The sequence below is a fragment of the Lepidochelys kempii genome, chromosome 9 (assembly GCF_965140265.1).
Source record: "Lepidochelys kempii isolate rLepKem1 chromosome 9, rLepKem1.hap2, whole genome shotgun sequence".
Classification (NCBI taxonomy): domain Eukaryota; kingdom Metazoa; phylum Chordata; order Testudines; family Cheloniidae; genus Lepidochelys; species Lepidochelys kempii.
Genome location: NC_133264.1, coordinates 81,855,117 through 81,872,706, shown reverse-complemented (window position 1 = coordinate 81,872,706; position 17,590 = coordinate 81,855,117). Strand labels below are relative to the sequence as shown.

General features: G+C 46.9%; 2 protein-coding genes across 4 annotated transcripts in view; one reads left to right on the top strand and one right to left on the bottom strand.

Annotated features, from left to right (window-relative positions):
• SLC16A2 (solute carrier family 16 member 2) overlaps window positions 1-2,720 on the bottom strand; it is an 87,055-nt gene extending 84,335 nt beyond the window's left edge. Inside the window, exon 1 of the mRNA XM_073361105.1 lies at window positions 1,736-2,720. Coding sequence (XP_073217206.1) covers window positions 1,736-2,222 — 487 coding nt within the window. The 5' untranslated portion in view covers window positions 2,223-2,720. The remainder of the gene's footprint in view (window positions 1-1,735) is intronic.
• Window positions 2,208-17,192, top strand: LOC140917724 (uncharacterized). 3 transcript variants are annotated; one of them, XM_073361107.1, is made up of 3 exons: window positions 2,208-2,528; window positions 13,804-15,993; window positions 16,582-17,192. In XM_073361107.1, the coding sequence occupies exons 2-3, from the start codon at window positions 15,411-15,413 to the stop codon at window positions 17,100-17,102; spliced, it is 1,104 nt and encodes a 367-aa protein (XP_073217208.1). In that variant the 5' UTR covers window positions 2,208-2,528; window positions 13,804-15,410; the 3' UTR covers window positions 17,103-17,192. The 3 variants fall into 3 exon arrangements, with proteins under 3 accessions (XP_073217208.1, XP_073217207.1, XP_073217210.1); XM_073361106.1 differs by lacking the exon at window positions 2,208-2,528 and adding an exon at window positions 2,629-2,953; XM_073361109.1 differs by lacking the exon at window positions 2,208-2,528 and adding an exon at window positions 4,166-4,203.
• Window positions 17,193-17,590: the final 398 nt, after the last annotated feature.

Here is a 17,590-nt window from a genome sequence, read left to right as displayed (position 1 = left end):
TCAGCTGGGGCCTGTAGCTGCTACCATAATACAAACAAATAAATAATTAAGGTACAGACTCTTTTCTATCTTTAGACAACACAATCCTGAAAACACTTCATCCTGCTACTAACTTTTCTTAGGTCAACATCCCTATTGAAATTAGGTGACTAAAGTTACTAGCAGGCATTTTTACAGGACTAAGGCAGTTTGTCAGCAGCCTTCCTGGGGTGCAATTCAAAGGAGGTAGTTAAAAAGCTTGTTTAGCTGGCAGGGAAAAAAAATCAGATGGCCTATATGTGTCAGCTAAGTTTCCCTTTTATTCTGTAGTATGTTGTGTAAGAACAGTTAATGGTACACTCTTCATATAAATTGCTTTAATGGTCTGTGTAGACCATTGCTTTAATGTGCAGAACAGTGGCATGCACATTGTTCTACACATAAGATTGTAAAATACTGCTGCAGTTTCCACGGTAAACATCTGATGAAGTGAGCTGTAGCTCACGAAAGCTCATGCTCAAATAAATTGGTTAGTCTCTAAGGTGCCACAAGTACTCCTTTTCTTTTTGCGAATACAGACTAACACGGCTGTTCCTCTGAAACCTGTTATATTTGAGAAATCTTTAATTACAGTCACATAGTGGATATGCACAAGGCATGTTACATGTGCAACCTTAACTTTATCATTTTGATCTTTTTGTGCTTCAGCGCAATCCTATAGTCTCAACAGGGTTTTTTTTAATAAAACTTCCTAGGCAGGGTTTTTAGTTTTGGCTTTTCTTTTTAAGAAAGAAGAAAGCTAGTAACAATTCCTGTGTTCCTGAGGAAACACAGAACTATTTGACTGCACAGTGTCAGAATATTTTTTAATATAAATGCAGACAATATACATTTCTGCTACCCCACAAACCCCCCCCCCCAAAAAACAACTAAACTGTTTTTGGGATTTTTGTTTTGCTTTTGTGGGTGGGAGAGGAGAACTGAAACTTTCCAAAAAGATTCACCTTTGGGCACAGAACAAGCCTGGTAATTCAGTCCAAAGGTGGAAGTTCTAAACTAGTGAAAAAACAAAGGGTCAGAATGAAAATACTTATGCAACCGTAATATGTTGCCTATGCCCGGTAGTAAAATATTTCCAAGGATTTCCTCTTTCTGGAAATGTTTGTTTCACTGTGGACAGCAATGGAGCTTTCCTATTTGATTTGGTTTTCCTGATTCTTTCCCTGGGGATATCTTTGCAGGAATGGAAGACATTTAATATATAGATTATAACCCAAGCTGCCTCCCTCTCCCCCAAGTTACAGCTGCTGCAAGGAGACACCTAGATTTAAACAGCATGCAGGTTCTGATATAAACCAACCAAAGCCAAGCAGCAGAAAGGGGAGTTCCCAATGCACCGATGCTGGCAGGAGCACTGCAGGAGTGACAGCCTGGATTGGAACTTGCTCCTACAGCAGACAGTCTGATGTTTCCTATTTAAACAAGACACTTTTACAGTGGCGTTTCTAGGGCACCCCTGCCCCCGCCGGGGTCTGTGTGGCTCACGGACACCAGACGAAGTTACATACAGTTCCCTTTGCTGGTGCCAGGCCCGGGAAGATCTTAGATCTGGTTACGGGGTGATTTTTGTGCAAGCCACTTATCCCTCAGTCTGCCACCTCGCCCTCCCCGGCTCTGCCACCCCGGACGCCGCCCGCAGCCCCGCGGGGCCGGGGAGAGGCCGGTCTCGGGGAGGGGGGCCCCGCCGCCCTCTCACCTGTTTTGAACTCCAGCGTGGGGTCCTTCTCGCCGCCGCCCAGGTCGCCCTGCAGCATCACGTAGAGGATCCCGAAGGAGTTCTGGATGCCGAAGATGGACCCGTTGCACCAGGTGGCGGCGAAGACCACGATCCAGCCGAAGCCGCCTTCGGGAGGCTGGAAGCCCGGCCCGGCCCCCTGCAGCCCCCTGGCCCCGGCTGCCTCGCCATCCTCCTCCGCCGCCTTGGGCCCCTTCGCCTCGGACACCGCCTGCTCCTGCTTGTGCAGCGCCATCTCGGCCGGGCTGGGGCAGGGGCTGCTGCCGCCGCCGCTGCCTGTCGGATCCCGGCTGCGGAGCCCGTCCAGCAGCTGGTCCCACATGCCCTCTCCTCCTCCCGCTCCGCTCCCCCTGTCATCCCTCGGCTCGCCCGCTCCTCCTCCGCCCGCCGCCGCCGCCGGCGGCTGCCTCCTCCCCGCCTCTCCGCCCCCCGCTGTATCCTCCTCCATCTCCCGGGCGCCGCCGCGCAGCGCCCTTCAGCGGCGGCGGCTGCCGCAGGCCGGGGAGACGGGGCCGGTCAGCGCGTGAGGGGCCCGGGCCCGGCCTGGAGAGGGGCGGGGGAAGCCGCGGGACACAAACCCTCCGCCCCCGCAGCGCGGAGAGAGGGGTCGGGCTCAGCCGGCAACCGAGGCCAGCCCCCCCCCCGCTCAGCCCCGCCGGGCGGATCCGAGTCTGTGCCTGGACCTTGATATTCACGTGGCGGGGGTCTCCTAGCCCAGCTTCCCCCGCCCTGATTTCCTGCCTCCCCTCGCACAGTAAACAACGCAGGAATCGGCGGGCGGCGTCCGACCCAGGCGCGCCGAGCCCCGGGATCCGCTCGCTCCCGCTCCCCAGCGCGCCCGGTGAATCCCCACGTAGAGAGCAAAGGGGCCAGCGCCCCCTCCCCCGGGCTGCAGAGAGCAGCGCTGTGCCTGTCCGCCCAGCCCACCCCCTTCGCTGCTGCTGGGGGCGGGGGAAGAGACGGGCTTTAAAAACAACCCCCCCCCCTTCCTCCCCACGGGTGTAATTCGGCTGCCCCGGCCCTCAAACGCCTCCGACCGTGCGCCCTGCCTAGGGCAGTTCATTGGCAGCGGCTCCCCCTTTGGAGTCAATCAGGGCATTGTTGGTGGAGCGCAGAGCTGCAGGGCCCCGAGCCACCGCAGGGGCTGCCAAGACGCCCCTCCCCCGGGGCAGCCAGCTGGTAGGGCGGCACGTTTGTATAATGTTTGGTGGTGCCCAAAAGGGGTCCAAGTCCCACCCCTGCCTAAGGGTCTGGGAGGGAGTTTGGGTGTGGGAGGGGTGAGGGGTCAGGCTCTGGGAGGGAGTTTGGGTGCAGGCTCTGGGCTGAGGCAAGGGGTTGGGGTGTGAGGGAGGGTGAGGGGCGTGGCGCTTACCTCGGGCGGCTCCCAAAAGCGACCCGCACACTCCTCTGGCAGCAGCTCCTAGGTGGCGGGGCCTGGGGGGTCTCCGTGTGCCGCTGACCGCAGGCACTGCCCTGCTGCTCCCATTGGCCACAGTTCCTGGCCAATGGGAGCTGGGGAGTCGGTGCTGAAGGTGGAGGCAGCATGCGGAGACACCCCTGCCCCGGGGCTGCAGGGACATGCTGGCTGCTTTAGGGAGTGGCACAGAGCGAGGGCGGGCTGGAAGCCACCTTAGCCCCACTGCGCTGCTGGTGGTGGTGGTGGCTGGGGGCCCCCGGTTCCTTTTAAATTGTGTGGGGGCAGCAGGCGGGGCTGGGGGAGAGACCCGGCCCCAAACATTGGTGGAGTCGAGGCCTGAGTATTCCTGGAGCACGGGCACCACGGGCCCATATAAGTCACCGCCCCTGCCAGCTGGGTAAACCCTCACCTCACCACAGGAGGCCTATGCCTTGCCAGGGCAGGGCACTGTGCCTTCGCCACTATCTGCAGCTGAATCCTCCCTGAGAGCCCCAGTTCCTACCCCCCGTGCATGGGGGCGGTGGAGAGGCTGCAGCACGGAGGGGCAAGTGAGTTGTGTTAGGGGCCAGCCCAGCAGATGGGTTTGAGGCACAAGTTACTGGCTGCTGGACTTACAGCAAGTGATTGTTATTATTTTGCCACTTTCCATACGGTGCCACATGGGTGTTCATGGCCTATAGAGGCAACCATAGATGCTGTAGGCCTCATACAGCAAACAGCTACACACATGATGTCCATTAGCACTACTCACATCAGGAAAGTTACTTTTCAGCATAAGGATTCACGGATCAGACCCTATCTTCGTTCTCATGCCTAGATAGTAGGGCAAATGTAGACATAGAAATCCCTAAAACTGACAGGCCGCTGAGCCAGTGAGCTTACCAACCTAAGCCCCCCACTCCTGCAAGTGATTATGTGCTCCGTGAACCAGCACAGAGCCCCTTGACTTCGTTGGACTCGGAGCACGTGTGCGGGTCTCTAGTGTTCAGCACTCTGGGGCCAAAGTGCTTGGGTGAGAGCCTTTTCCTTATACAGTGACAGACACAGTTCCAGCTGCCTTTCATCACAGACATGGCCCTCTGCAGTGCTCCTCCCCTGGACTTCCTGTCTAAGAAGCTAAACCTCTTAAAGATACAGTCCCCAATACATTACAGTTTCCTTTCCCAGCCAAAACTTGATAATAGTAACACTTAACCTTTGTGTAACACACAATTTCAAATACTTATATGTGACCTACTAACTAAGTTTACTAACGATGTTCAGTTGATCTCTGAAGTGCTTTGCACTGTTGCTTCGACATGTGGATCTCCTTTGAAATTCCAGTCCATTTGTTCAGGCAGTTTTATGTCCTGGAGCTTTGTTGTCCTGATCTGATTGTTGCCTAACTGAGCCCTTCAGGCAAAAACAGAAAACTCAGGGCCCCTCTCTCCCTCCCTTCCGGAAGCAGGGGAAGGTGTAACCCATTCCCCCTCAGCATATGGCTGTCTGGGGTGACAATCATAAGACTTCAGGGCAACCTCATGTAACATCATGGATATTGTCTTGTTCATGAAGTGGTGGCAAGAGCCCAGGATCTCAAAACATGCTGCTTTTTTTGTTTGGTTTTATCAGTGTCTGTCATTACAGATAGCTGGTGGGTGAGATAATATCTGTTATTGGACCAGCTTCTGCTGGTGAGAGAGACAAGCTTACACAGAGCTCTTCTCTGGAACTTGAATGCTTCTCTTTCACCAACAGAAGTTGGTCCAATAAAAGATATTACCTCACCCACCTTGTCTCTGTAATATCCTGAACCAACATGGCTACAACTACACTGCATCTATCATTACAGGTATTCCCATTCTCAGTTTTCTGTTAAAAGTCTGCAGGTGACAAACCATGTTTCATTTCACAATGCTACGTACAGCTCACATTCTAACTCTGCAGTCATTTTCAGTAGTTGCTTTATTATTTTAACACCACTTTCCACCAAACCAATAGATGCGGGACAGTGTGCTAGCACTTACATGTCTAAACCCAAACCTCATTGCAAACTACTTAAGCCAGTGGTTCTCAAACCTTTGTACGGTGACCCCTTTCACATAGCAAGCCTCTGAGTGCGATCCCCCCTTATAAATTAAAAACACTTTTTTATATATTTAACACCATTATAAATGCTGGATGCAAAGCGGGGCTTGGGGTGGAGCCTGACAGCTCACAACCCCCCATGTAATAACCTTGCAACCCCTTGAGGGGTCCTGACCCCCCAGTTTGAGGACCCCTTATTTAAACTCATGCTCGCTGAATTGCAGCCCATTGTCAGATGTTACTATGTCAGGTATACCATGTCTAACAAAAATAGACTTGACATGCACAATCACCTATTTAGCTATAGTGTCTTTGAGTAAAGCTATCTCAGAGAAGTGAAAATAATAATCTAGAATAAGTACATAGTTTTTTCCAATCAGTGTAAACAAATCTACATCTGCTTTTCCCCAGAGGGCCAGTTTTTCCTGAGCTACCACAATGAGCTCTTTTGGTTGACTTGGCCTTATTTTTGGCATATGCAAGAAGCCTTGACAGGTTTCTCAGTGTCACTGTTTATTTGAGGGCAATATAAAATGTTTCTAGCCTTTTTCCTAGATTTGTCAATCCCTAAATGACATCCATGTATCCTTTTTATTGTACTTTTCTGTAACACCGGAGGGATCGCCATCTTTAAACAAAGATGGTGTCAACAAAATCCCAGGTAGGCCTGAGAGTTCCCCCCCTTAATTGGTGATAGGGGCTGCCCTATGATAAGAGCCTTAATCACTTGATGCAGGGTCTTAGCCTGAGCTGTTGCTTTGGCAATCACAGACCACATTTTGTTTGAGACTGGACAGGTTTTTTAATCAGATTGACACGTACAAATTCTAGCTCTGGACTTTGCACCCTTGCACTTTTGTCAAATGCTCTAGAGAGTATATCTGCAGCCCCGATCTCTCCCAGATATGAATTTGATTTGGAAAACATACATTTATAGCTGAAAAAATAACCTCTGTGTTCTTTTGACAATGGCAATAAGTAACTGATGGTCAGTTTCAGCGAACAGGTCTCATTCATCACCCATTGGTCTCCTGTTTTGACCATGCTGTTTGTAAGAGGGCCGTGCTAATACCTCCTTGGTGGCATCTGTGGACAACTGAGTTTTGCACTTCCTATTATAGTACCTCAGGACTGGGACCTCTTTAATTAAGTCCTTCAGTTTCTCGAATCCTTTATTAAAATTTGTAGTCCATGTTCATTGGACGTCTTTGCATCGTAGTGCTCTCAGGTTGCTGGTTTGAGCAGCTAGATTAGGCACAAATTTCCCTACACAGTTCACCATGCCAAGGAATCTTTGTACCCCTTCCTTGTCTGTTGGGGCAGGCGTGTTGGTGGTGGCTCAGCCTTACCGCTCTCCACCTTTATACCGTGCCGTGTTAGGTTCTCGCCCATGTATGTTATTTTTGTGGAGTGGAATTTACATTTTTGTTTGTTTAGCTTTAACCCAGCAGCAATTGCTCTTTCCAGAGCTGCCTGGACCTTCTGGTAAGGCACTTCGTATTTTTTTTCCTCCAGAACAAGACAGCAGCTGTGTAGACTTTAGTATCCTCTCTACTATCAGAAATTTGTTGTGTTTTCTGGTGAAGCAACCGAAATGGAAGTCTGTGGAAACAGGGAGTGCTGACGTGAGTGCTGTGCATGGACGTGGCCGCTGTTTTTCTAAGGGTGCCAGCCAGAACCCTGCTTAAACAGCCAGTATAGAAAAATACTTGGCAGAAGCCATCTCCTCCTAAATTTCTCCCCTTGTAGGGAGTGGAAATGTTCCATTTTTACATAATTAGTTAATTCTTTTGGGGCCATTTTTTTTTTACCATGACCCAACAAGTATACCCACTCTATCAGTTCGATGATTCCCAGCGTAATGAGATGACCTGGCATCTCTTTTTCATCCTCTTTTTTAGGGATGGCTGGCTCAGCTGGGGCCTCCCTTAGGAAAGTGTGGAAAACTGAAACATCTCAAAATGCATGAAAGTGCACCTGGTGAAAAACTGAATTTTTTCCATAGCAATTTATGGATGTGAATTGTGGGACGTTATTGCTGCTGACAAGAAGAAAACTGAAGCTTTTGAAATACGGTGCTGGCAAAGACTCTTGCATATTTTCTGGACAGAAAAAAAAGATGAATGTCTATATTAGAAATATTATTGGAGAGAAGCAGACTCTAATGTCGGAAATCAGCAGCTGCAAACTTATGTACTTTAATGACATTAGCCATAGAGATGGAAATAATCTTGATAAAGTTATTATGGAAGGAATGGAGAGTCTTCGTAGTAGGAGATGACCAGCAAGGAGATGAATGGATGGTGTGCTGCAGATCACTGCTGAATGCTCAGAGTTAGCGATGGATCATGAAGGCTTCCAAAAATTCAGCTACAGTGACACTAATATTCAGACATGAATAAATGGATTAAGATGAAAGGAACTTTCTCACAAGCGTGAAGGGTGAGGCGGTTGGGCTCTTTCAGCTCTGTTCTGTATCCCCTTGAAGATGTCCTCAAACTCTTCCTCTATTGCTTTGGTCCCCTGCCCTACCGGTGAGTACACTCTCTTGATGAGAGCAAGGACTTGGCATACTTTTAACCTAATACTGGATGTTCTTTTCACTTATACTATTACAGATTGTATCTGTTCCAGTTCGTTATTTACCCTTCCATCAAATTCGCATATTCCTTTAGTGGGAATCAACTCACCACTATAAGCCCTGAGTTTTATCCATTTATCTTTCACTACCTGTGACTTTTCTTTCAGTGTCAATATCACTGTTTCTGGCACCACGTAATTTCTTTTTGTACCTTTTTGTCAAAAACATAGCTCTGAATAGGTTTCATTTTTGCTTGGAGTGCAGTACTGCACAAGTTTTCGTGGTTAGCCTCTTGTTCCTGAGTTAACTGAGTTAAACACATCAAGTGCCCCAGAACCTGCTGTGTCAGAAATAAGGCTGCCTTCTGATTTGCTTCCTTTCATGGGCACCCATTGCTTGCAGATATAGAGTGAAGCCCTATTTAACTGTCTTCCAGTTGTCTGCCCTATTTCCAGAGTTTCAGCTCTGATGTAGCCATTAGCAGTTCCATTCTTCCACTCCAGTTATTTTCTTTAATTTCTGTTTATTCCTGGTACCATGTAGTGTCCAGCAATCACTCTGGGCCCAAGGAGCCTGAAAGAGATCATCTGGATTCCATAATGCAGTTCCAGTTGCCTCTGTATCACTGAAGATGGAGTTCTGCAGCACTGATCCCACGCACTTCCTATCTGAGAAGCTAAACCACTTAAAGGTGCAGATCCCAGTACCACATGGTCCACTCTCATGGAGCCATTTGCAAGATTGGGGCCTACAGTCCCAGTATTTTAAAGGGATCCCCAAACATGGACGTTTACTGAGTCCCATTGGCTTCAATGGGATTGGATATCCCTTTGCAGGATCAGGGCCTAACTAGCCCCACCCTAAGTGAAAAGTAGCCATGTGGTGCTAAGTTTTCCAAGTGAAGAGGTACTTGCATTCACGATCAATACAGATAGTTCTGGGTATCCTTAGGATATAACATTATTTTCCATATCTTTGTGAGACACCATAAGACACAGGCAAATACTCATGTTTTGTTAAGCAAAAGTTTTAGGATACATAATATTACCAGAAACATTTTCCAGGAAATGAATACAAACAAATAAAAATCAGTGAAAACAGATTTATGTTTGGATTCAAGCATTCCCCTGCTGTGTTTGCAGCCAAAACATTTCAGCTTTGGACTATGGATGAGAGCCATAAAGCAAAACTGACTGTAAACAAAAGTGGCAGTTCTGCATCTATTTTCACTGTCCAAGATGAGTGAAGAACAGAAAGTAAAGAAATAGAACAGAGGGCAAAATGTAACACAGGATGTTGATTTAGTTGTCTGTTGTTTTTTAAAATATAATTTTTAACTTGCCAGCGTCTTTTAAAATGGAAAAGTTTTGTGAACTTGTGTAATAAATGAGCTGAGTGCATGTGTTCATGTATCCCTCTAGTGGCTGGCCCCTTGCAAGGTTAAGAGCCTGATGCTTAAGCAGAGCTAAAGGAGTTATGTATTGGTCTTAAGGGCTTGGACTTTGGGGATCCTATAGTCCTGAGTTATTAACATTATTAACTTGTTATTTGTTAAGCACAAACAATGTGCTGTGTTCCCATGGCCATATGCATGTGTCATGGATACACAGGGTCTCACCACCTCTGAGACTGGGCCTCTGGGCTCCAGCATTCCTATTTCATGAGCATTCCTACTCCATGAGCTCTGCCCAGCAAGCCCAACTGTGGGAGACTCTTGGTCAGAGACTTTTACACTCTTCAGGGACCAATGCACCTCAGCAAGTATTTGCAGTGACACCTGGCAGCCTTTCAATACAGAGTAGGATTTATTGTTCAGCTGGGACACAGCAGCGGGAAGTCCTTAGGTTAGCATAGAGACATACAGGTTGCGATATAGTCCATTCCAGCCAAGCCAGTGCTTCACCTAGCCAAACTACCATGGAATCCATTTCTTGCTCTGTCTCTCCATCTCTCTGTCAGTCCCAGGTGAGAGCTGCTGAGTCTCTTTGAAAAGCTAACGCTTATCCTGGCCAACTGAAACCTTTCCATCCCATGTCCAACTCCTGCAGTCCCTTGCTGAGTTCACAGATTCCACCTGCTGGAGATATTCGTGGGTTAAGTATCAGTAGCTTCCACTGGGGCTTCTATTGACTTTGTAGACCCTCCATTGATACAGGTCAGCTTCTGCCGGTCTTTTAACAACCCATTCAGTCCACCCCAGACACAACACCTATCATGTTTCTTGCTCTGTGTCAAGAGCAGGTTTTTCACCCTTTTGCACCCACTGCGTAGCAATGCAAAGTATGGCGAGAAATTGAGGCATGCCTAGGAATAATAAAAATATTTCAGAGAATTCCCACTTTGTCACAGCATGCAACCACATGTTCATACAGCTGATTGAAACCTGCTGGGGATGTGCTTGGCATTACATTTATTTAATTTTTAAAAGTACCTCCCATTTCTATCCTTTATTAAATAATTACACACAAAGGTGTCAGTATTAAAGTAGGTCTTCAAGCCCGCTTGCCTCAAGTTATTTATATTTCAGTGTATGCCAAGCCTTATGCTTTCTTTGCCTTTCCATTTGTGTCAGTATCAGACTGCTATCAGATTGAAAGGATATCTGTTCAAGCCCCATAGTGATCTCTCTTTACCTCCAGGATCTCTCTTTACCTCTCTCTCTCTCTTTACCTCTCTTTACCTACTAAGTAAAGATGTCTGGAAAAGTAATTGGGAGAGAGTGCAGTGGAATTATCTGTTCCACAGCAGTGCACACAGAGTCAGTTCCTGCTTCCCTGTTTCTTCCCCTGGCAGAGGCATAGTCAAAGGCAGGGCCACAGAAGAGAGAGAAGACTAGGGGCACTAACTGGGTTCTAAGGAGTGGGATGATCCCCCAGCTGAGGAAATGTTTGTTTTGCTTGTGTGACCTTGCCTTGATTTGGGTTTTTAAAGAGCCTTTCTTTCTGGCTGTTGCTGTGTTTTGTTTTTTTTGTTTGTTTGTTTGTTTGTTTGCTTGCTGAGCTGTCATTCCACCAGCCTGCAAATCAGTGACTATTGGATCTTATAAACTTTCCATTACAGACTGCTTTCTCCCACACGTCAGAGATGGATTCCTGACTGTTCCTGCATTGCTCTTGAACCATGCTTGTGTGAGAGACAGACTGAGTTTGAACAGAGCACACCAAGGCATTGTCGCTGACACACAGGACAGGAGTACAGCCCCTCTGCAGACTCCCATTTTGCTCCACAGTTTACATTTAAATGTATTTAAAAGCAAAAATAATCTTCTCCCTTCCCTGAATTCCTTCTCCCTGTAGAACCCTCATGGTGAACCCCATCTTTTGTCAGCCTCCCAGCTTTCGGTTCTTCAGTTTTATCCCCTTCCCACTTGTAGATTGCTCTTCCTTAACTCCATGTTTGCGCTGTAACATGTCTGTGCATGGAAGGTTTGTGCATCCTCCACTGGATGGAATGGGACCTGCTCAGAATTGACTGTAAGTGGCTGGCCTGGAAAGAATTTATGATAAAAATAGGCTCTCTGTTTAGAGTTCAAGTTGCAAACAATCCCATTGTTTCTGTGCCACATTTCAAAAGTAGGTTCAACCTGCGTTTGAATCATTTCTCCTGAGGCCGGCCACAGTGGTACCGGGGCTGTTTGCCAAGGTTATTGCACCAGTAGGCTTCTAAATAACCAGTGAGCTTCTACAGCCAATATCACATCAAAGGATTACTGCTGTGCCTGGAACCCCTCCCATCATGTTGTATATATAAATACTGTTGCTTTAAAATTAGGGTAGACCCTGAAAGAGGCAACATCCTAAAGCAAGGGCTGATGATGCTGGAGACAACAGGTGTCAACTCATTTGAATTAGGAATACATTTTAATTATTTTTTATTGTAGTACCAGCCAGGGCTCCCTGGTGCTAGGTTCTGTACAGACACTTAGTAGCTCCATGGAGAAATGATTATATTCTCCCTGGATATTAAAATTGTCATTGCATTCTCTCACTACATTTTTAGAATAATGCTACAAACTTTCTAGCTCTATAGTGCGTGTCATGAAAAGCAAGAATAAATATGTGTGACGTTGATTTCCCTGAAGACCAATACTAGAGTATCCACCATGCTGTTGCCCCGGGTGATTCCAAAGCAAAAGGTGGATACTTGCTTAATTGCTTATAATTGAAGTTACCAAAAAAAAAATGCCCTGCAAATTAAGAGCTGCTCCTACAAATAGATGCTCTCCTTCATTACTGTATTATGTCCAGTAACATCATGCTCTTCTCATCCACTGACCTTGAGGGCAGGCTAATTTAGGCCCAAATTGTATGTTTGGTAAAAAGTCAGTGTGGAAGAAGGCCCAGGGGAAGGTAAATTTCATGAGGAGAACCTCCAAATTCTTTATTTTGTGAGGGAAGGGGCATGGAGGTTGCAGTGGGATCTGCTGAAGATCAGGGCATCTATGAAGTGCCCTTGGTTGTCATCTAACTTCCACAGGTCCCTGCAGCTTCCCCCAGATCTGAATCAGGAATTCTTCCACTGGTGGCTGTGTTTCAAATCCCACCCCCTCACTCACCCACCCATAACCTATTGGTTTTCTATAGCACCCATCAGCTGCTCAGTCAAATGAGTTTGGCATAAAGGGTTCCCAAGTTGGCTTCATGGAGCCTTCTCTGGTTATAAAAGGCTCTGATTCATCCTCGGGGGTTTTGTGTGTTTTATATTTTGTTTATCTAAATCATTCTGGCTTTATCAAAAGGAAGGTCTTGCTGCATGCCCTATGGGTGGCCAGACACTGGATTAATCTCATCTTCTCTGGAAGCTCATTTCACAGCCAAACCGTTTCAATGGAGTATTTTTTATCTCCAGCTTTCATGGCATGAGCTGCATTGTCCCAGAGACAGCTGTCTTAGTGGATGGTGGAGAGTAATGCAGTCATTTATGTAGCTGGGTCCCACTGAGGGCTTCGAAGATCAGAATGAATGTCAACCTGACGGTGAGGTGATGGGCTGTTTCTGGCATGAAGGAGCCTACAGAGCAGGTCATAGAGCTAGGACTCTGATATTTTCAGCAAAGTTCGGTGTCTCCACGATTTTTTTAAAAATTAAAAACGGTTTTTATTGGATTTAAACACCCTCCCCCCACAGTATTTGGCCTCGAGCTAATGTGCTAGAGCCACAAAATGAAACTGACTAGAACAAAAGGGAAACCAATTAGTTTATTTTCCTTGACCAAGCTAAGTGAAATACATAAAGGATAGGAGACTTTGAAAGCTCTCTGCTTCTAATAATCTAATATGTCATGAATAACACAATTCAAGAACACTGTTTAAACACATGGGGTGAAATCCTGGCCTCATTGCCACGGACTTCAATGTGGGTAGGATTTTACCCATGTTTTTAGCCTGACAGTGTCCCTTTAAGAACTGTATCATTAAATGCTACATGTAACTAAAAGTGTTGGTGGAGGCTCTGTCTATCCAGGTTTTTGTACTGGCACCCATCAGCCAAGTGGATATTCATCTTGAGGCAAATCAGCCATTGTCTCACTAGGATTTCCCAGTGACAGCAGCTTCCAGAACTCAGGCTTTACCAAGTGAGCACAGCAGCTACAAAAAGGTGGCACATTGGCTCTCACCAGCTTCCCTTGTTTTATCACGTGAGAAAGGGTGGTGCTGAAAAAGAACCCCTCTGCTCCAGAGCCAGCCTCCTGCAGGGTAGTGTCAATGGAAAGACTCCCATTGCATTCAGTGAGAATTGGATCAGACCCAGGAAAAGTCCCTGAAGAATAGTGGCAAATTGTGGCTATCAGAGGCAGGCAGAAGGCAAGCAGTTCTCCAGCCATTCTACAGTCATTAGGGTGGAACAATGCTGTGCATCAACTGTGGTTGGTTTCAGAAATTTCATCTTTCCTTGTATTACTAGAACTTTCTTACACCAAGTTACTGGCAGCCACAAAAATATGTTGTTTTGTTTTGTTTTTCAGAAATGAAAAAGTGACTGCATAGAAACATCTTATGCAAACCTCTTAGGAAGCCTAACAGCACGATGTGTCTGACTAAGAGGAATACACAATTCATTTTCACTGAAGCAGCAGAGACCTGTGATCTGGTACTCGGACTTTATCCCAGCAACAGAGTTGCATTGACCAGACATCAAAAGCAACATGTTGCATTTGGTCAAGCAGCACAAGTTGTCAGTATTTGGAAACTGATTATGTTAACAAGTGGCTACCAGCAGAGAAATTTCCATGCTTGCACGTGGTTACTTTTTTTTCCTCTGTGACTGTCATTAGCAATGCTTTTCTCTTTAGATTTCAACTGTTCTTAAAACAGCCACTTCATCTGGCCTGACAAAGACAACAAATACATGATCTCAGTAGAGTAAATGATTTCAGGGGCAGAGGGGGAAGAAACAGTGACAGAGCATTCCTTGGCAGGAGCATTGGAACACTCAGTTCAGAGAGCAAGAGCTGCAGGAATAAAAATACCAGTAAGAACACTAGATCTCTGAATGCCTGAACATATCGAGAGATCGCCTTTACTTTTAAAGGAAAGGTAATGTGTTGCTGTATTGCCCTATCCATATACCATAAATAAAATGTGTACTAATGACACTCTAATACATTTACATTTCTTGACAAATTCTAAATGGCACTGATTTTATTCAGGTTTCACAAGATTATACAGTAATATTTTGATGCAACTGTCTTCACTATGAGATAAACAGACAACTTTAAAGGGAATCTACCAAGTAATCTGGCCAAAACAAACTGACAACTTAAAAGCATTTGATTCTGATAAACAATGTCCTATGGATTCTAAAGGTGTGACATTTCAAAGCACTCCGCTGATGGACTTTGATAGGAGCTGAGCTAGGCCAATGCTGAACACTTTGGAAAATGGCACCCTATAAAGTCTTGGGTCCATTCAGTCTTTCCCACATTAATTAAAGGCAATGAAGTTACCCCAAGGATGAATTTAGCTCATATATATTTAACCCACAGCTATTACTTAGTAATCAAAATAGAAAAAGCAATCACTGTTCAGCAGGAATTATAGGGCCAACATTTCCAAACCAGAACTTTTAATTTTGCTATAATTTTAAATTGGCTTTAATCAAATGAGGTTGAGGCCCCTTTAAAAGACAGGCCACCATATTATCTGCCCTCTTATGTATAGCCAGGAGGTGGAGCTATGCTAATATCCTCAGTGATGGGTATTGATACACAATCAGAGCCCTGGTCTACACTAGGACGTTAGGTCGAATTTAGCAGCGTTAAATCGATGTAAACCTGCACCCGTCCACACAATGAAGCCCTTTATTTCGACTTAAAGGGCTCTTAAAATCGATTTCCTTACTCCACCCCTGACAAGTGGATTAGCGCTTAAATCGACGTTGCTGGCTCGAATTTGGGGTACTGTGGACACAATTCGATGGTATTGGCCTCCGGGAGCTATCCCAGAGTGCTCCATTATGACCGCTCTGGACAGCACTCTCAACTCAGAAGCACTGGCCAGGTAGACAGGAAAAGAACTGCGAACTTTTGAATCTCATTTCCTGTTTGGCCAGCGTGGCAAGCTGCAGGTGACCATGCAGAGCTCATCAGCACAGGTGACCATGATGGAGTCCCAGAATCGCAAAAGAGCTCCAGCATGGACCGAACGGGAGGTACGGGATCTGATCGCTGTTTGGGGAGAGGAATCCATGCTATCAGAACTCTGTTCCAGTTTTCGAAATGCCAAAACCTTTGTGAAAATCTCCCAGGGCATGAAGGACAGAGGCCATAACAGGGACTCGAAGCAGTGCCACGTGAAACTGAAAGAGCTGAGGCAAGCCTACCAGAAAACCAGAGAGGCGAACAGCCGCTCTAGGTCAGAGCCCCAAACATGCCGCTTCTATGATGAGCTGCATGCCATTTTAGGGGGTTCAGCCACCACTACCCCAGCCGTGTTGTTTGACTCCTTCAATGGAGATGGAGGCAATACGGAAGCAGGTTTTGGGGACGAAGAAGATGATGATGAGGAGGAGGTTGTAGATAGCTCACAGCAAGCAAGCAGAGAAACCGGTTTTCCCGACAGCCAGGAACTGTTTCTCACCCTAGACCTGGAGCCAGTACCCCCCGAACCCACCCAAGGCTGCCTCCTGGACCCAGCAGGCAGAGAAGGGACCTCTGGTGAGTGTACCTTTTAAAATACTATACATGGTTTAAAAGCAAGCATGTGAAAGGATTACTTTGCCCTGGCATTTGCGGTTCTCCTAGATGTAGTCCTAAAGCCTTTGCAAAAGGTTTCTGGGGAGGGCAGCCTTATTGCGTCCTTCATGGTAGGACACTTTACCACTCCAGGCCAGTAACACGTACTCGGGAATCATTGTAGAACAAAGCATTGCAGTGTATGTTTGCTAGCATTCAAACAACATCCGTTCTTTATCTCTCTGTGTTATCCTCAGGAGAGTGAGATATAATTCACGGTCACCTGGTTGAAATAGAGTGCTTTTCTTCAGGGGACACTCAGAGGAGCCCATTCCTGCTGGGCTGTTTGCCTGTGGCTAAACAGAAATGTTCCCTGCTGTTAGCCACAGGGAGGGGGGAAGGTTGAGGGAGTAGTCACGCGGTGGGAGGAGGCAAAATGCGACCTTGTAATGAAAGCACATGTGCTATGTATGTAATGTTAACAGCAAGGTTTACCCTGAAAGAGTGTAGCCACTATTTTATAAAATGTGTCTTTTTAAATACCGCTGTCCCTTTTTTTTTCTCCACCAGCTGCATGTGTTTCAATGATCACAGGATCTTCTCCTTCCCAGAGGCTAGTGAAGCTTAGAAAGAAAAAAAAACGCACTCGCGATGAAATGTTCTCTGAGCTCATGCTGTCCTCCCACACTGACAGAGCACAGACGAATGCGTGGAGGCAAATAATGTCAGAGTGCAGGAAAGCACAAAATGACCGGGAGGAGAGGTGGCGGGCTGAAGAGAGTAAGTGGCGGGCTGAAGACAGGGCTGAAGCTCAAATGTGGCGGCAGCATGATGAGAGGAGGCAGGATTCAATGCTGAGGCTGCTGCAGGACCAAACCAGTATGCTCCAGTGTATGGTTGAGCTGCAGCAAAGGCAGCTGGAGCACAGACTGCCACTGCTGCCCCTCTGTAACCAACCACCCTCCTCCCCAAGTTCCATAGCCTCCACACCCAGACACCCAAGAATGCGATGGGGGGGCCTCCGGCCAACCAGCCACTCCACCACAGAGGATTGCCCAAAAAAAAGAAGGCTGTCATTCAATAAATTTTAAAGTTGTAAACTTTTAAAGTGCTGTGCTTAAAGTGCTGTGTGGCATTTTCCTTCCCTCCTCCACCACCCCTCCTGGGCTACCTTGGTAGTCATCCCCCTATTTGTGTGATGAATGAATAAAGAATGCATGAATGTGAAGCAACAATGACTTTATTGCCTCTGCAAGCGGTGATTGAAGGGAGGAGGGGCGGGTGGTTAGCTTACAGGGAAGTAGAGTGAACCAAGGGGCGGGGGGTTTCATCAAGGAGAAACAAACAGAACTTTCACACCGTAGCCTGGCCAGTCATGAAACTGGTTTTCAAAGCTTCTCTGATGCGTACCACGCCCTCCTGTGCTCTTCTAACCACCCTGGTGTCTGGCTGCGCGTAACCAGCAGCCAGGCGATTTGCCTCAACCTCCCACCGCGCCATAAACGTCTCCCCCTTACTCTCACAGATATTGTGGAGCACACAGCAAGCAGTAATAACAGTGGGAATATTGGTTTCGCTG

Coding starts and splice junctions, on each gene's coding strand:
- LOC140917724 (XM_073361107.1), top strand. CDS start 15,411: ATGCAGAGCTCATCAGCACAGGTGACCATGATGGAGTCCCAGAATCGC. Junction 15,994..16,581: donor AGGCAGAGAAGGGACCTCTG/GTGAGTGTACCT, acceptor TTTCTCCACCAG/CTGCATGTGTTTCAATGATC.